General features: G+C 48.2%; 1 protein-coding gene across 1 annotated transcript in view; it reads left to right on the top strand.

The window, feature by feature from the left end:
- The window catches only part of TTC27 (tetratricopeptide repeat domain 27), a 1875723-nt gene extending 1869147 nt beyond the window's left edge, over positions 1–6576 (top strand). Inside the window, exon 20 of the mRNA XM_086926895.1 lies at positions 6336–6576. Within this exon, the coding sequence (XP_086783021.1) occupies positions 6336–6458 (123 nt within the window). The 3' untranslated portion in view covers positions 6459–6576. The remainder of the gene's footprint in view (positions 1–6335) is intronic.
- The last annotated feature ends 7685 nt before the right edge of the window (positions 6577–14261 follow it).

The following is a 14261-nucleotide window of genomic DNA, read 5'->3' as shown; positions in this document are numbered from 1 at the left end:
CCCATTGTGTGGACCATGTTTGAAGCGCATTTGCAGTGGTTTGTGCCTGTGAGTTGGGTGGTGGAGGGTGTGAGCGGTCCAGGGCGAGATTCAGTGTGCTGTTGTAGTCTCCGCCGAGCACCCAGGGGACTCCATGCCAGGGGGCCAGTGTGTTTGACATCTGTGCAAGGAAGTCCGCTAGTACAGTATTGGGTGCGTACACTGAGACCAGTACCAGCGGGTTCCCGTCTAGCTTGCCGTGGATCGCGACGTATCTCCCCTCGGGATCTATGTGTGCATCTAGTGTCGTCCAGGGAACACCCGGCCTGACCCATACCAGTGTCCCTTTAGCATAGGATGAGAAACCTGTGGCATGCAACTGCCCGCGCCATCTGCATCTCAGTGTGGGTATTTCCGTAGCGTTAAGGTGTGTCTCTTGGAGGAGGGCGATTTGAATGTGGTGGCGTTTGAGGTACGAGTAAATCTGATAACGACGTGTTGGTGTGTGTATACCTCTCATGTTCCACGTACATATCTTAATGGTAGACATTACAAGTTGTAGCAATTCCCACCTCCCAGACCCTCCTTCTCCTCCCCGTGCACCCCATGGTTGCTATCGGGCAGGCGTCCCCAGCAATCGTACAGATACATATAAGTACACACCACTTCGGTGAGATCGAGGGAGGGGAGAGGAACATGGCTAACGGAACATTAAGCCATTGAACATTATAAACATTTGAAATACCAAAAGGTCGGATGCGAAACGTGCTCCTGTCCATACTCTCTAGGAGAGCAACAAAGTCTAAGTCTAAGGGGGTGGATGTGCTATGCTCACAGTGTCAATAGTTGCAAGTCAATAAAGTTGTTGTGTGGAGGCCTGCCTCCTTCCCGGGGATGGTGTGCCAGTCTAATCCGCCCATGCATACAGGGGACCCCATTAGTACATGTAGGAAATACCATACTTTACGTGTCTCAATCCATCCGCTGCCAGGCGAAGTGTCTCTGGATCTGTGCGTCGGCCGAGTGTGGGCAACCAGTGTCTCTCTCGGTCTCTTGTCCGCCAGGGGGGGCGGTCAGTGTGGGTTGGCCACACCTCAGACTGTCAGGAGCAAGGGTGTTATTCGTTGTTGCTGCGTGTGTCTTCTGCTGTCGCAACGTTGCGTTTCCGCCTGCGCGTATCATCAGGTCCGGTGTAGTAGTCCTTGGCAATATCTCTAAGGAGTGCTGATCCCTCGGCGCGGTCAGCCTATGTAGTCCGCTGTTTGTGGAGTGACGTCCGGTCGGCTCTCCGACGCTTGGGAGTCTGGTAGCCCATAAACAGCTTCGTCGTCGCTGGGGAGTTCCTGCATACTTCCACTCGCTGCTTCGCTCTGAGCAGGGGATCTGCTGAGCTCCATGACCAGGCGGAGAGCGTCTTGTTTCTCTTGCCGCGCGGCATCTGCCGGGGGGAGTCTTCGCCGTGCCACGTGTGTCAGTCCGTGTCCGTTGGCGGGGTCTGCGCTTCCTTCTGTTGCCCCCGAATTGTCTCCGGGGTGTGGGACCCGTGGTTGTTCTGGGGTCTGTGTCCACGCAGCTGTCTAGCCATGCTTCCACGTCCACTGGTTCTGTGAAGAAGTGAGTGCGCTCCCCAGCCACTACTCTCAATTTCGCAGGGAACAGCAGGGAGTATTGCAGCCCTAGTTGCCTTAGGCGTTTTTTCACCTCCAGGAAGGAGTGCCGTTGCCGCTGTACTTGTACTGTGTAGTCCGGAAAGAACATCACGGCCGCATTTTCAATCCGGACCTCGTGGAGTTTGCGTGTTTCTCGCAGGATGGAGACCCTGTCTCGATAGTTCAATATGCGGAGCAACATGGGCCTTGGGTTGGAGCCCGTCGCCAGGGGCCTGGTGGGGACTCTGTGAGCATGTTCTATCACGAAGTGAGGGGAGAGTGACCCCTCCGGTAGTATGTCCTTCAGCCACCGTTCCATGTGCTCCTCTGGGGTCCTCCCCTCCCATTTCTCCGGGACCCCAACCAATCGCATGTTGTTTCTTCGTGCCCTGCCTTCCGCATCCTCGGCCCTGTCTTCAAGGAATTCCACCCTGTTTAGTAAGTCCTGGATCTGCTTGTGCGACTGGTCGGTTTGAGGTTTGAGCACCTGTAGGTCGCTCTCCAGAGTCGTGATACGCTCCGCCAGTTTTTTATGGTCTGCCCTCAAGTGCGTCAGGTCTATGACCACGCTATCAATTTTCGTGGCCAGGGATGTGCGAGTTAGTTGTATGGATTCCTCCAGTCTCTCCATGGCCGCCAGCATGGTGTCCAGCTTCGTCGCTGTTTGGTCTGGGTCGGAGCCTTTCCCGGACTTGTCCATCTTGCCCTTTGAGTTGGTGCCGCCGGTCCCGGTTCGGGTTCTGGGCCCGTTAGACATCTGTCGCTTTGCGCCGCCTCCGCCTCAGCGGCATGGCCTGTGCCAGGAGGACTATTCGGCGTGTATGGCGGTCACGCGGTCACTGCGGCCTGTGAGTTGGCACGAGTTCGCGTCTGAGCCGGTGTGATGATGCTCAGTGGCGTCTTGCGTCAGCTGGGCCGCTGGATCCCTTGGGGCATGCGGTGCTAGGCCGGTGCGTGGTCCTCAGGGGTGCTGCTGGTGTGGTTGCGGGTTGTGTGGGCTTCTACGCCGCCCGCGTGGTGCAGTGGGCTATAAGGCCGCTGTGCTTCCCAGAATGCAGGCGTCCGCTCGCTCTTACCGCACTCCGCCGATAGGTGGGTGTCCTGGCTCCTGGCGTATTCTTCCGGGCCTGCCCAGCAATGGCGTCCTCAAAGCCGGCCGGTCCTGCCGTCTAGTCCTTCTCCGCTCACCCCCCACGGCGAGTAGCGCCTATATCTTTGATCACCTGGTGCTGGAGCGAATGTTCAGGTTCTCCCGGCCGGCATCAGCGAATTTCCGCGGTCGGCGGATCTGCTTCGTGTTCCCCGCTTCAGGTCTGTGGCCGTCTGGTCAGCGCTGGTCCGCCACGTGTCGTCACCCGCGGGGTCTGGTTTCTTGGCGGGTGGCGTGTAGTAAGCGGGACCCCCAGCCTGGTCGGGCCGTGTCCCGGGCGCTGTGCACGCTCCTCAGCGTTGTGCGCAGGTCCTGCAAGCAGGCCGCTATTCCGGGCCTAACGTATCTGGTGGAGCCTCGGTCTGTCCTGGGCTCCCGCCGAGGCTGGGTGCGGCGCGGGCGGCCCGGGAGCCGCGGAGTGCACGGTGCGGCGTGGATGCGCCGATCGCCTCCAAAGTCGGCAGGGTGCTTAAGGGTGATGTCCCACTGCTGCGCCGTCGGTTTTCGGCTGGCTAAAGTCAGCATTTACCGGATAATTACACCGGGAAGGGGAGCTCGGAGCGGAGCTCTACCCCAAGGCGGCCATTCACGTTGCGTGCTTAGCCACGCCCCGAGACAGGCCTATGTCATGGCGCTCATACATGATCCCTGTTCACCTGTGACAAAAAAGTCTGCATTAGGCACCCAGACAAGTATACAGTAGGGCATTCAGGCATGCAGAGGACTTTTCTGTCCCAATAGTCAGCAGCAAACTTCCATTGTCTGGGAGAACAGCTTCACATCCATCTTGTGCACACGAATAGGCCAATGGAATCCGCAGGCCTCCTTCAATCTGGTTCACTTACACATCTTCCATGTGTGTGTTAGGCAAATTGCTCAATCGCTGAAATATTCTTGTGTGGGGACGTTCGCGTTAGAATTCGGGATAGCCTGTAGCAAAAGAACTTTACTGGAGGTAGTTAGTAGCTCTACCTGCCTTGACAGAGATGAAAAAGTTCTGGTCATGACTACTTTTTCACAAAAAAACAGTATGCCACTACCACTGCTGTAGTACCAGTGCTTAATTTGATCCTGCGGTTTCCGGTGCTCAGCACCGGCACTGAATTGTCAACACCGACGCTTGTGACAATCTGCCACAAGGTGGTGCTGTCAGGCTAATTTAGAGATGACAACAAGAGTTAATTATTGATTTAATATACATTAAAAATGATTATTACCTGCCGCTCAAGCCAATCTTATAGCTTTGAGGGCCTGAAATAGTCAGAATTGTTATACTTGTAAGAGTGTGCTGGTTAGTAATTATGTTATTACTATCATTGGCAGCTTAGCAAGGACAATGTGTGGTACAACCTGCAGCGACCTCCTGAAGAGTACCTTAACACTTATTTTCTTGTGAATTAAGCACTGTAACTCCTGCTAGAGATGGTAGTCCACTGTTGCAAAAGAGAGCACCTTTCACTTTTAGGCCTGCAGTTACTCAAGGGACAGTCTTAGGCCTCTGTGCAAAAAGTTAGATAAGCGTGAGTCTGGAACAAAAATCCAAAAGCCTTGATACCAGATACTCGGAGTTGGGAAATGAGGGTAGGGTAGATTCCTGTCCCATCACAAGGATTTCGATTTAGGTTGCAGGTTTACCTAGGATCTAAGATCCTGTAACCACGGTTGCTGATAGCCTATTCCATTTTCATATATGAACAATTTAGCACTTCCTCAGCTATCGGTTTTATACTTTTCTCTATATGATATGTAAATGTTTTCAGTATTTTAATTTTCTAGGTGCAAATTGCAATGGATGGTATGTTTCTCTAGCTCTAAATCAAAAGAAGGAAGGAAAAGTGAGATATTTTGCCAAGGTCCTACGCCCTATCTCCTCCCAGAAAACGGTTCACTATTTATCAAGATCAGGATATTTCCTCCTCTGCCAAATGGTCACGAATAGTCGAACCAGATGGCTCTCATATGATGATCAGATCTTGGTGCCCTCACACACCTGTTAGGGTGTCATGCTTCATCATTGGGCGCTCCTTGTCTGGCTGGTTCTGCAATGCCTGACGGACCTGGGGGCTTCTTTATCGGAGATTGTTTGATCTGGAGATGCCGTATAGATGAATGCAAGTGAGGGAAATAAGTGAGTGTGGTGAGTGAGTGGTGACTAAAATAGGCTCTGGTAACCTAAAAAAATATTTATAGGGAAAGGGTACCAGGACTACGTAAAAGCAGTGGTGCTATCATGTGGTCTTGAAGGACCAGGATAGCTACTTGTCAGGTGTGGTCATGGTGAGAAGAAAGAAAGCTTTCTTTTTTTTTCTTTTTGCTGCAGCGTTATTGGAGAGGCGATTCAATTGCTCCCAATCCTAGAATCCAACTCGGATCTCTGAGAAATCCTTGTCTAATAAAGAGCTAATTCATGAGCTCATTTAGTACACATCCCTGGTAGACTAATTCTCGGCAGAGAATTATTGTGTCCTATGTGGACTCCTCGACACCACAATAAAAGTTGGATGTAGATAAGAACAGTAGAGGCTACTTCTCACCATTACCACATGCTATTCTCTTGGCCCAGTCCCGATGTAGACCTGGGGTGGTGATTGTGAAATATACACATAATGTGTTGAAACGGCGCCGATAATATAGCCTTATAGGGCGCCGTAGAGGGCTATACGGCTATTAAAGGCCCTCTCCAGCGTTAAAGGCCCGAGCCGAAGGCGAGGGCCTTTAACAAGGGAGAGGAACATTAATAGCCGGTATAGCCCAGCTACGAAGGGCTATAAGAGTATTAGAACATTCTGCCACTAGAGGGCAGAATGTTCTTACAAAAAAGAACAAAGCCTTACGGGAGCGTGAGGGGATTGGAATCCCCTCAGTTTCCCTGAAGCCTTTGTTCACAGCCAGAGCTGTGAACAAAGAAACATTGGAATGTTGGAGCTCCAGGCTTATACCAGCCATTAAAAGCCCAGAGCACTCCATTGTTTTCAATGGAGCTCCCAACATTCCAATGTTCTAATATCTGGTGTTCCCGTACCCTGCCAAGCTGTTTCTACTTCTAATGTAAAAAGGACATCTGCTTTGACAGACATCTGTTTCTTTGGGATACCCTGAAAAAGAGTTGTTAATGTAACCATTGTATTTGTGTAAATGTCAACTGTGTTTAAGTCTACAATTTTTATGTACTCTTGCTTTTGCATGTTTTCTGCCCTTGTTTATTGTCTCTCAACAGTCCAGTGTGATTTTTATTGTTCTTTGTCCATCACTTTACGATATATGATTGATAATACACCGTATTTTCAAACTTCATTGTGTTGGTGTCCTATAATATGTGGTCCGCCCCAAGGCGCGATTGATTGGCCAGTTCAAGAAGAGTACTTGGGAGTAATTAATGCTTTTATTAAATAAATATATCCTCCCCATAGAACCAACTGTTGCTGCATACTACTAGATTTTCCGGGTTCTGGGTGATACTGTGTCACCCTGTTACTGTTAATGGTCTATAGATATCAGTTATAGCCTTGCTCTTTGTTTCTGCTGTTAAAGATAAAATGTTGTGTTTTCTGTTGCAGCAACTTTTTACAGACGTGGTGAGCGGAGAGGTGTCCGCAGAGCTGGCCGATGACGTCCGGTCAATGGACAGTAGGATCACAGAGCTCCAGGAAATGAGCAACCAGCTGAGAAATCAATACTGAGATCAAGACGGACTCACGTCCAGGACAGGATTTTTTTTGTTTTCTAAAACATGTACTGATTACAGCGCCTATCATGAAAAAATAATATTCTTCATAATAAATATTAGTTTTATACTCTTCCACTTCATCTTTTTCCGTGATTTTGTGTCCATGCCTCGTAAGCCCCTAAACTTTTTTCACAGACATGCAAATTTAGTTTTTTGTAGGTCAAGTAATTTTGATCAGATTTTCGAGAACAAGAGATGCATGTAACAGAAATAGGTAAAGAGGCACTTGTTGGACATAGCCTCAATATGAGAGTTATACCAGTTATTTCTTTTGATTTCAAGGTATTTTTTTTTTTTTTTACAAAAAAAGTACATTCGCATATTATCGTTAAGGGTTCCAGATAAACGTAATTGACATTACAAAAATTACATGAAAACGTAGCTGGCATTACAAACATTTAATGGAGCTGTTTTGAACACGTACAGCTGGAGCCCCCTGTGCTGTCTAGCAGGGAAAAAATAGAGACTGGATAGAAAGAAGAGAGAAGAAGGGAGAGGTAGGGTACAAGAAGTGATCATTCGTTCTGAGCCTAGTCTGGGTTTGTGTCACTGTGTGAAGGCAATGTCCTCCCGGGGGGGACCCAGGTGAGTTCACGGGAATTCGTATGATTCGAGGAAAATGTCTAGCGACTTCCACATCCCCCTAGTGGCTGGCCTCCAGGGTGAGTTTTGCAGGGCAGTGCTATCTGCGCCTCTGAGGTATGTCACCCAATTAAACCAGCATTTGTATGATGTCCTAGCAGTATCCTTCCAGTTGGACAGGACAAGTTTACCAGCTGCGGTCAGTAGGAGGTCTAGGAGGTCCCTGTCCTGCCGTGTAGGGAGTTGTGCGGTTATGAAAGCGGTGGTAACCGAAATGTTAATCCAGCGACACATACTTTTCTAAAGAATAGCAAAGCATTAATTTTTAACAATAAAACATGAATACAAAAGCAACCATTTCATCTAGACATAAGAGGACAGTCTAGAAATTAGAAAAATAGTGGGACAAAATATGTGGTTTTGATATTGTGCATGCCAATGAAATGACATTAATCATGCCAAAATTAACTAAACTTTTTGGACATTTTCGAACTGCTTAACATTGAAACTGTTGAAGAAACTTTCTAAAGACAATTGTGAACGCTGTTATACACCTTAAGACGTTCTCATTTAAGTTCTAAAATTCCAAGTGGCTTTGTTTTTTGGCACAGTTTGTTTGATGAATTCTGAAGCTAACAAAAGATTATATTTAGCATTATAGATGAACATTTTAGATTATTTTGAATTAGCTAAAAAAGGAACTATTGAAATGACCTTGTAATGTTAGATTCAAGCTTAGGTTGAATCCAATGACATGCACACATTGAAATGTGATTTAGAATAAATATATTCAATAAAAGCAAACAAATGCACTGTCACCAGGACAAAATGCTGTCAAGGTGCATTGCTAATTTTTTTTTGTTTAAATGGAACAATAATTTACATGTATGTAACGTTCTCCCTTCGCAAAGAAAGCAGTTACAGCACCCACAGAAAACGTGCCATAATGTTTGAGAATGTTAGGATTCCTATCTCATAAAAGTGTACAAAAAAATGAAACATTTTTATCATAACACCTTCTCCCCCATTCCTCTCCCATACTACTGTTCAGTGAGCAGCTGTTACTGACTGAGTGGCCACACAGCAGTTTTTATTTTTTTATATCTTATGTGCTTCCTGGTTTAATCTAAGCTTTTGGTCTAGTACTAAGCTAGATGCAGTTGAATCAGACCGTACTTAACATGTATTTTAGCCCTCAAGAAAACCCATAGCCCAGTACTGATTGATTTGATTTGATTTGATTTTGGGTTTTATAGAGCGCACAGCTACCCTTGGGTATCCCGGCGCTAGTGAACCAATCCTGTGGGGTGGGAGGTCCTGGGGGGGAGTGCTCAGGGGAAGAGTAGGGTCTTCAGTATTTTCCGAAATCTGAGGTGGTTTTGTTCTTGCCTCAGGGAGAGTGGGAGGGCATTCCATAGTCTGGAGGCATTATACGAAAACAGGCGACCACCTGTTCTGGCCTTCCTGATTCTGGGGACTTTTGCGAGGGAGAGGGAGTTAGATCTAAGTTGTCTGCTTGATTGTTGATGAGACATAAGCGACCTGAGGATGGGAGGGCCTTCATTGTGCAGTATTCTATGGGCAATGCACAGGGTCTTGAAATTGACCCGTTCCTTAACTGGCAGCCAGTGCAGACTTCTAAGGGCTGGCTTAGCCGAGTTCCTCGCTGCGGTTCCTGTGAGTATTCTTGCCGCCGCATTTTGTGCACATTGAAGTCTGTGGACTACAGAGACTGGGGCCCCCAGATATAGGACATTCCCATAGTCCAATCTGGAGTTCACCAGCCCCTGCATCAGGAGCTTCCTGGATTGAAGGGGTAGAAGATGGAGAATCTTTCGTGCCATCTTCATAAGGCCGAAGCAGGTTCCCGCAGTTTTCCTCGCTTGTATTTTAAAACTGAGATCCTGGTCCAACCATATCCCTAGGCTTTTTACTTCGGATTTTGGGGATGGTGGACATCCCATGCAAGGTGGCCATGGAAGGGGTGTGGGGATTTTATTTGGGTTTCCCAGGAGGAGTATTTCTGATTTTTCCCCATTCAGTTTTAACCGGGACTCGCACATCCACTGGTGCACCTTTTCCAGACAACTAAATAGATTGGAGAGGGCGTTGTCTGATTGGTTGAGGGAAACGACGAGCTGAGTGTCATCGGCGTACATTGTTGATTTAATCCCAAAAGGTTTAACAACATCCTCGAGGGGTGCCATGTACACGTTAAAAAGTGTGGGGCTCAGGGAGGATCCCTGGGGCACCCCACACTTAAGTGCCTGGGCCTTGGAGAAGGAATATCCATTTGTCACTTGAAAAGACCTGTCTTCAAGGAAGGATGAGATCCAAGCTAATGCGGAATCCGCCACTCCTATCAGTCCAAGACGGTGAACAAGGGTTGCATGGTCCACCGTGTCGAAGGCGGCACTCAGGTCGAGGAGGATCACTGCCACTGATCCTCCTGCGTCCAGTATGCCCCTAGCTTCTTCGACCACGGTTAACAGTGTGGTATCCGTCCCTTGTCCTGGTCTGAAACCTGTCTGGGTTTGGCGGAGGAGATGATTGGTCTCTAGGAACTCAGAAAGGTGTTGATTTGCTACTCTCTCGGCAATTTTGCTGATAGCAGGTAACAGTGAGATCGGTCTGAAGTTTGATGGGTCTGTGGGGTCAAGATGCGTTTTTTTTATGAGAGCCTTCACAGTGGCTTTTTTCCAGTTTGCTGGGACTGTGCCATTTTCGAAGGAGGCGTTGATCAGATTGGTAAGAGGAGGGGCTATGGTGGAGGCAACTTGCTTCAGTTTACTGATCGGGGCTGGATCTGATGGGGCGCCGCTTTTGACTTTATGCAGGACGTTGAGAAACGTTTCGGTGGTGATTTGGGGGAAGGAAAGCAACCTCGGGGTGTCTTGGGAAGCAGGATGATAAGGGCCTCTCAGTGCGATTGGCGCCACCGGGAGGGAGTTAAGGATTTTTTCGATTTTTTTCGAAAAAAATTCGGCCATCTGGTTGCATTTTGCGCCATCCAGGTCTGGTGGTGGTGGGGGTTCCTGTATTTTGGAGAGAAGTTTAACTATTCGATAGGTCTCTTTTGCGGAGTTGGTAGCGGATGCTATTTGGTCCTCAAAGTAGGAGGCCTGTGCCGTTTTTAATGCATTTTTTTAGAGCCTAATGTGGGCTTTGTATCCGCTTCTGTCTTCTGTGTTCCAGTGCTTTCTCCATTGACGTTCAAGCCTTTTGCCTTTCCGTCTTAATTCGCGTAGTTCATCCGTGAACCATGGTAGTTTAGAGGATTTCCTATTGGGAGGTGGGGCTTTGAGTGGCAGAATTGTATTGAGAGAGTCACTGATCCATTTATGCAATTGAATTTCGGCTTTGGAGGGGTCGGGGTCGACTGTGGGTAGAGTGGAGGACAGAGAGCGTTCCCATAGGATTGTATCTAGTTTTTTCCATGGATGTGACGGAGCCCGGAGGCAGGGAGTATCCGAGATCTTCCCTGGAAGTTGAAATTTGAAAGGAACCAAGAAGTGGTCAGACCAGGGAAAAGGGAGAGGAGTTTGAACAGAGAGTTTGGAAAGGTTAGAGAAGATGGGGTCCAATAGGTGTCCTTTCATGTGGGTGGGATCCTTGCTGAGTAGTTGTAGATTGAGGGAGTTAAGATCAGTTTTTAAGTCTGTGGCAAGTTTATTGCCTTGATCATCGAAGTGGAGATTTAAGTCCCCGAGGATTGTGAAGTTTGGAGTCATGCAAGCCAGGGAGGAAATGGCATCCATGAGTGAGTTTATGAAACACCCTACCTGTCCTGGCGGACGGTAGATTAACACCCCAGTTAGTGTGGTAGATGGTGGCAGGTGTAGGGAAAAGAGGACATTTTCGCTATCCAGAATGGGGCTGTCTTTGAACTGACATGCGAGGTTGTCACGATAGATAATCGCGATGCCCCCTCCCGTGCCCGTCGGTCTATTGAGGGTTTTAATGAGGTACCCAGGAGGTAGTGCTTGGATAATGTCCGGGTCGGAGCTCTCGGACAGCCAAGTTTCTGTTAAAAACAGAACGTCCATGTCCGACTCTGTTAATAGTAGGTTAATTTCAGTATGGTGTTTAGGGAGTGACCTGCAGTTCAGCAAACGGCGCTCCCGCTGCGCTCCCGCTGCGCTCGTCCGCTGCGCTTACGTGGATGGCACATTTAGCGAAGAAGGGGGGGGGGGCGTGGCCTGTCCGGTGGGCGTGGCCTCGCGCCTGGCGATGGCGGCGCCTGGCGATCTACAATCAGCGCTAAGTCCGCTGAAGGTGAGGTGAATGTGTGTCCCAGCAAGGGCACAGAGTCAGAACTAAAGTTTTAAAACATGAGAACACAATATAACAGTTTTAAAAATTCTGCGTTTTAGTTCCTCCGGCTTTCCGCCTCAGAGGATGTGGTTCAAGAGGGCGCGCTAGTTGTCAGCGCTTCTTATAGGCGGATGGGGGGGGCGTGGCCTGTCCGGTGGGCGTGGCCTCGCGCCTGGCGATGGCGGCGCCTGGCGATCTACAATCAGCGCTAAGTCCGCTGAAGGTGAGGTGAATGTGTGTCCCAACAAGGGCACAGAGTCAGAACTAAAGTTTTAAAACATGAGAACACAATATAACAGTTTTAAAAATTCGGCGTTTTAGTTCCTCCGGCTTTCCGCCTCAGAGGATGTGGTTCAAGAGGGCGCGCTAGTTGTCAGCGCTTCTTATAGGCGGATGGGGGGGGGCGTGGCCTGTCCGGTGGGCGTGGCCTCGCGCCTGGCGATCTACAATCAGCGCTAAGTCCGCTGAAGGTGAGGTGAATGTGTGTCCCAGCAAGGGCACAGAGTCAGAACTAAAGTTTTAAAACATGAGAACACAATATAACAGTTTTAAAAATTCGGCGTTTTAGTTCCTCCGGCTTTCCGCCTCAGAGGATGTGGTTCAAGAGGGCGCGCTAGTTGTCAGCGCTTCTTATAGGCGGATGGGGGGGCGTGGCCTGTCTGGTGGGCGTGGCCTCGCGCCTGGCGATGGCGGCGCCTGGCGATCTACAATCAGCGCTAAGTCCGCTGAAGGTGAGGTGAATGTGTGTCCCAACAAGGGCACAGAGTCAGAACTAAAGTTTTAAAACATGAGAACACAATATAACAGTTTTAAAAATTCGGCGTTTTAGTTCCTCCGGCTTTCCGCCTCAGAGGATGTGGTTCAAGAGGGCGCGCTAGTTGTCAGCGCTTCTTATAGGTGGATGGGGGGGGCGTGGCCTGTCCGGTGGGCGTGGCCTCGCGCCTGGCGATGGCGGCGCCTGGCGATCTACAATCAGCGCTAAGTCCGCTGAAGGTGAGGTGAATGTGTGTCCCAGCAAGGGCACAGAGTCAGAACTAAAGTTTTAAAACATGAGAACACAATATAACAGTTTTAAAAATTCGGCGTTTTAGTTCCTCCGGCTTTCCGCCTCAGAGGCCTTGTCTCTGATGCAGAGACAAGGCATTTCCTCATTTGAATGGGACCTCACCCCAATTCAAATGAGAAAGACCCAACTTGGGTTTCTAGTGGCGCAAAATGTGAGCCTGGGTGGACCATATTACAGAACTTTGCACTGTCTGCAAAGGACTGGAGCAGAGCATTGGGCTACCAGTGTACGGTCTCTCGCAATGCCTAGTTCCAATATATTCAGCATAATATATTTTCCGGAGCCTATTGAGCACCAGCCAGATTGCATAGAATATACCAGCAGTACCTCAGATGAAGCACATTGTGGATTTTGCATGCATAGAAAATATAAGCTCAGATAATGCATGGGGACGGGACAGGATCGTCTTTACCACGTTTGGAAGATAGTAGGTCAGATGGGACATGAGGACATTAGTTTTCCCGGTATGGCAGACTCACTCAAATGATGCCCAGAGCCAAGGTCGCTTTGGGCTTCTTTTTTTGGGTTTGGTTTCAAATTACTCAACAATAGTATCCCTGGCCCTATCATTACCCTTCCACCCAGTTACCCCAGCCTACTTTGCTTTGATTAGGAACATGTTTCTTGTTGGGAAATATCATACTCGTACCCTATAACATTTTTGCCTTGGTCCTTTAGTCAGGGGGCTGCAATCGTGAGGCATTTAGAATACTACTTTGCATAACTGCTCTTCAAAAGTTTTCGGATCCAATCTGATGCCTGAGGATGATTTTAAGGAAAGGAATCTGCGGATAGATAGAGTCTCTACTAAATAAGGTGTTACCGAAGGTAAGTAACTTGCTCATTAGTGCTCTAAATCTACAATGCTCCAGCGAGTTTGCCATTTTGTAACTGGTTAAATCAACATAATATAAATTAGCCCTGAAGTCTGATGATTACAGCAAGCTGAGGGTGGGCTATGTGTATGCACAATTGCCCAGTAACTGAATGGGCAAGGTCAAATTGATGCACGACTAGGTAGAAGAGTACCTGTGAAAGTGCCAGGCTAAAAGCCTACAAAACCTTAACTCTGACATTTGGTATGTATCTCAGGTGATATGTGGACTTAAAAAAACAGGCACTAGTAGAGGAATTTTAACTCCATGGCAACACCTTACTTGTAAACCCAAAGGTTGATTCTATGCAGTATTCCTTTCACATATTTGTATCTAAATTGTGTAGGCAGCTTCAGATAGATTAAAAAGAAGAGGCATCACTTTTTGTGCTACATAATGATTATGAAGGAAAAAAACACAATCTGCTGTTTTGGGTTAATTGTTGAGGGGCAAGCACTAGCTGATCGGCAATCTGACGAATATTTTTTTGACTTTGATATACAGATTGTTTACATCTCACTGTTAATGGCACAAACACTAGCTTAAGTGATTGGTAACTGTTCTCTACATTCACAAAAAGTGCTCTCACGACTCAAAGAGAATGAGATAAAACGTAATTGAATGGCAGCTCAAGGTGTTTCTAACCTGAGTCTAGAAGCTGTCGTTTGCCTCCCCCCTCCACCCCCTTCGAGGCGCTGCCACTGCACAGCCAAAGTGTTCCACTCTCTATTTGACAGCCATATATGAGCTTAATGTCTGCCAGTGTCTGGCTTGGGGAGATACAGCGCGATGAGAATTAAAACAAGTTTTGTGCAGGCAAAAGCTAACAAGCATTTGCAATGCAATAGGTCTCGCATTATTAAAGTTTGAGCTATTGGCATTGCTAATAATAATGCAACACCAATAGCTCAAACGTTCA

This window comes from Lissotriton vulgaris, chromosome 6, assembly GCF_964263255.1.
Source record: "Lissotriton vulgaris chromosome 6, aLisVul1.2, whole genome shotgun sequence".
Classification (NCBI taxonomy): Eukaryota; Metazoa; Chordata; class Amphibia; order Caudata; family Salamandridae; genus Lissotriton; species Lissotriton vulgaris.
The sequence above is the reverse complement of the archived record's forward strand: the minus strand, read 5'-3'. Positions and strand labels throughout refer to the sequence as shown.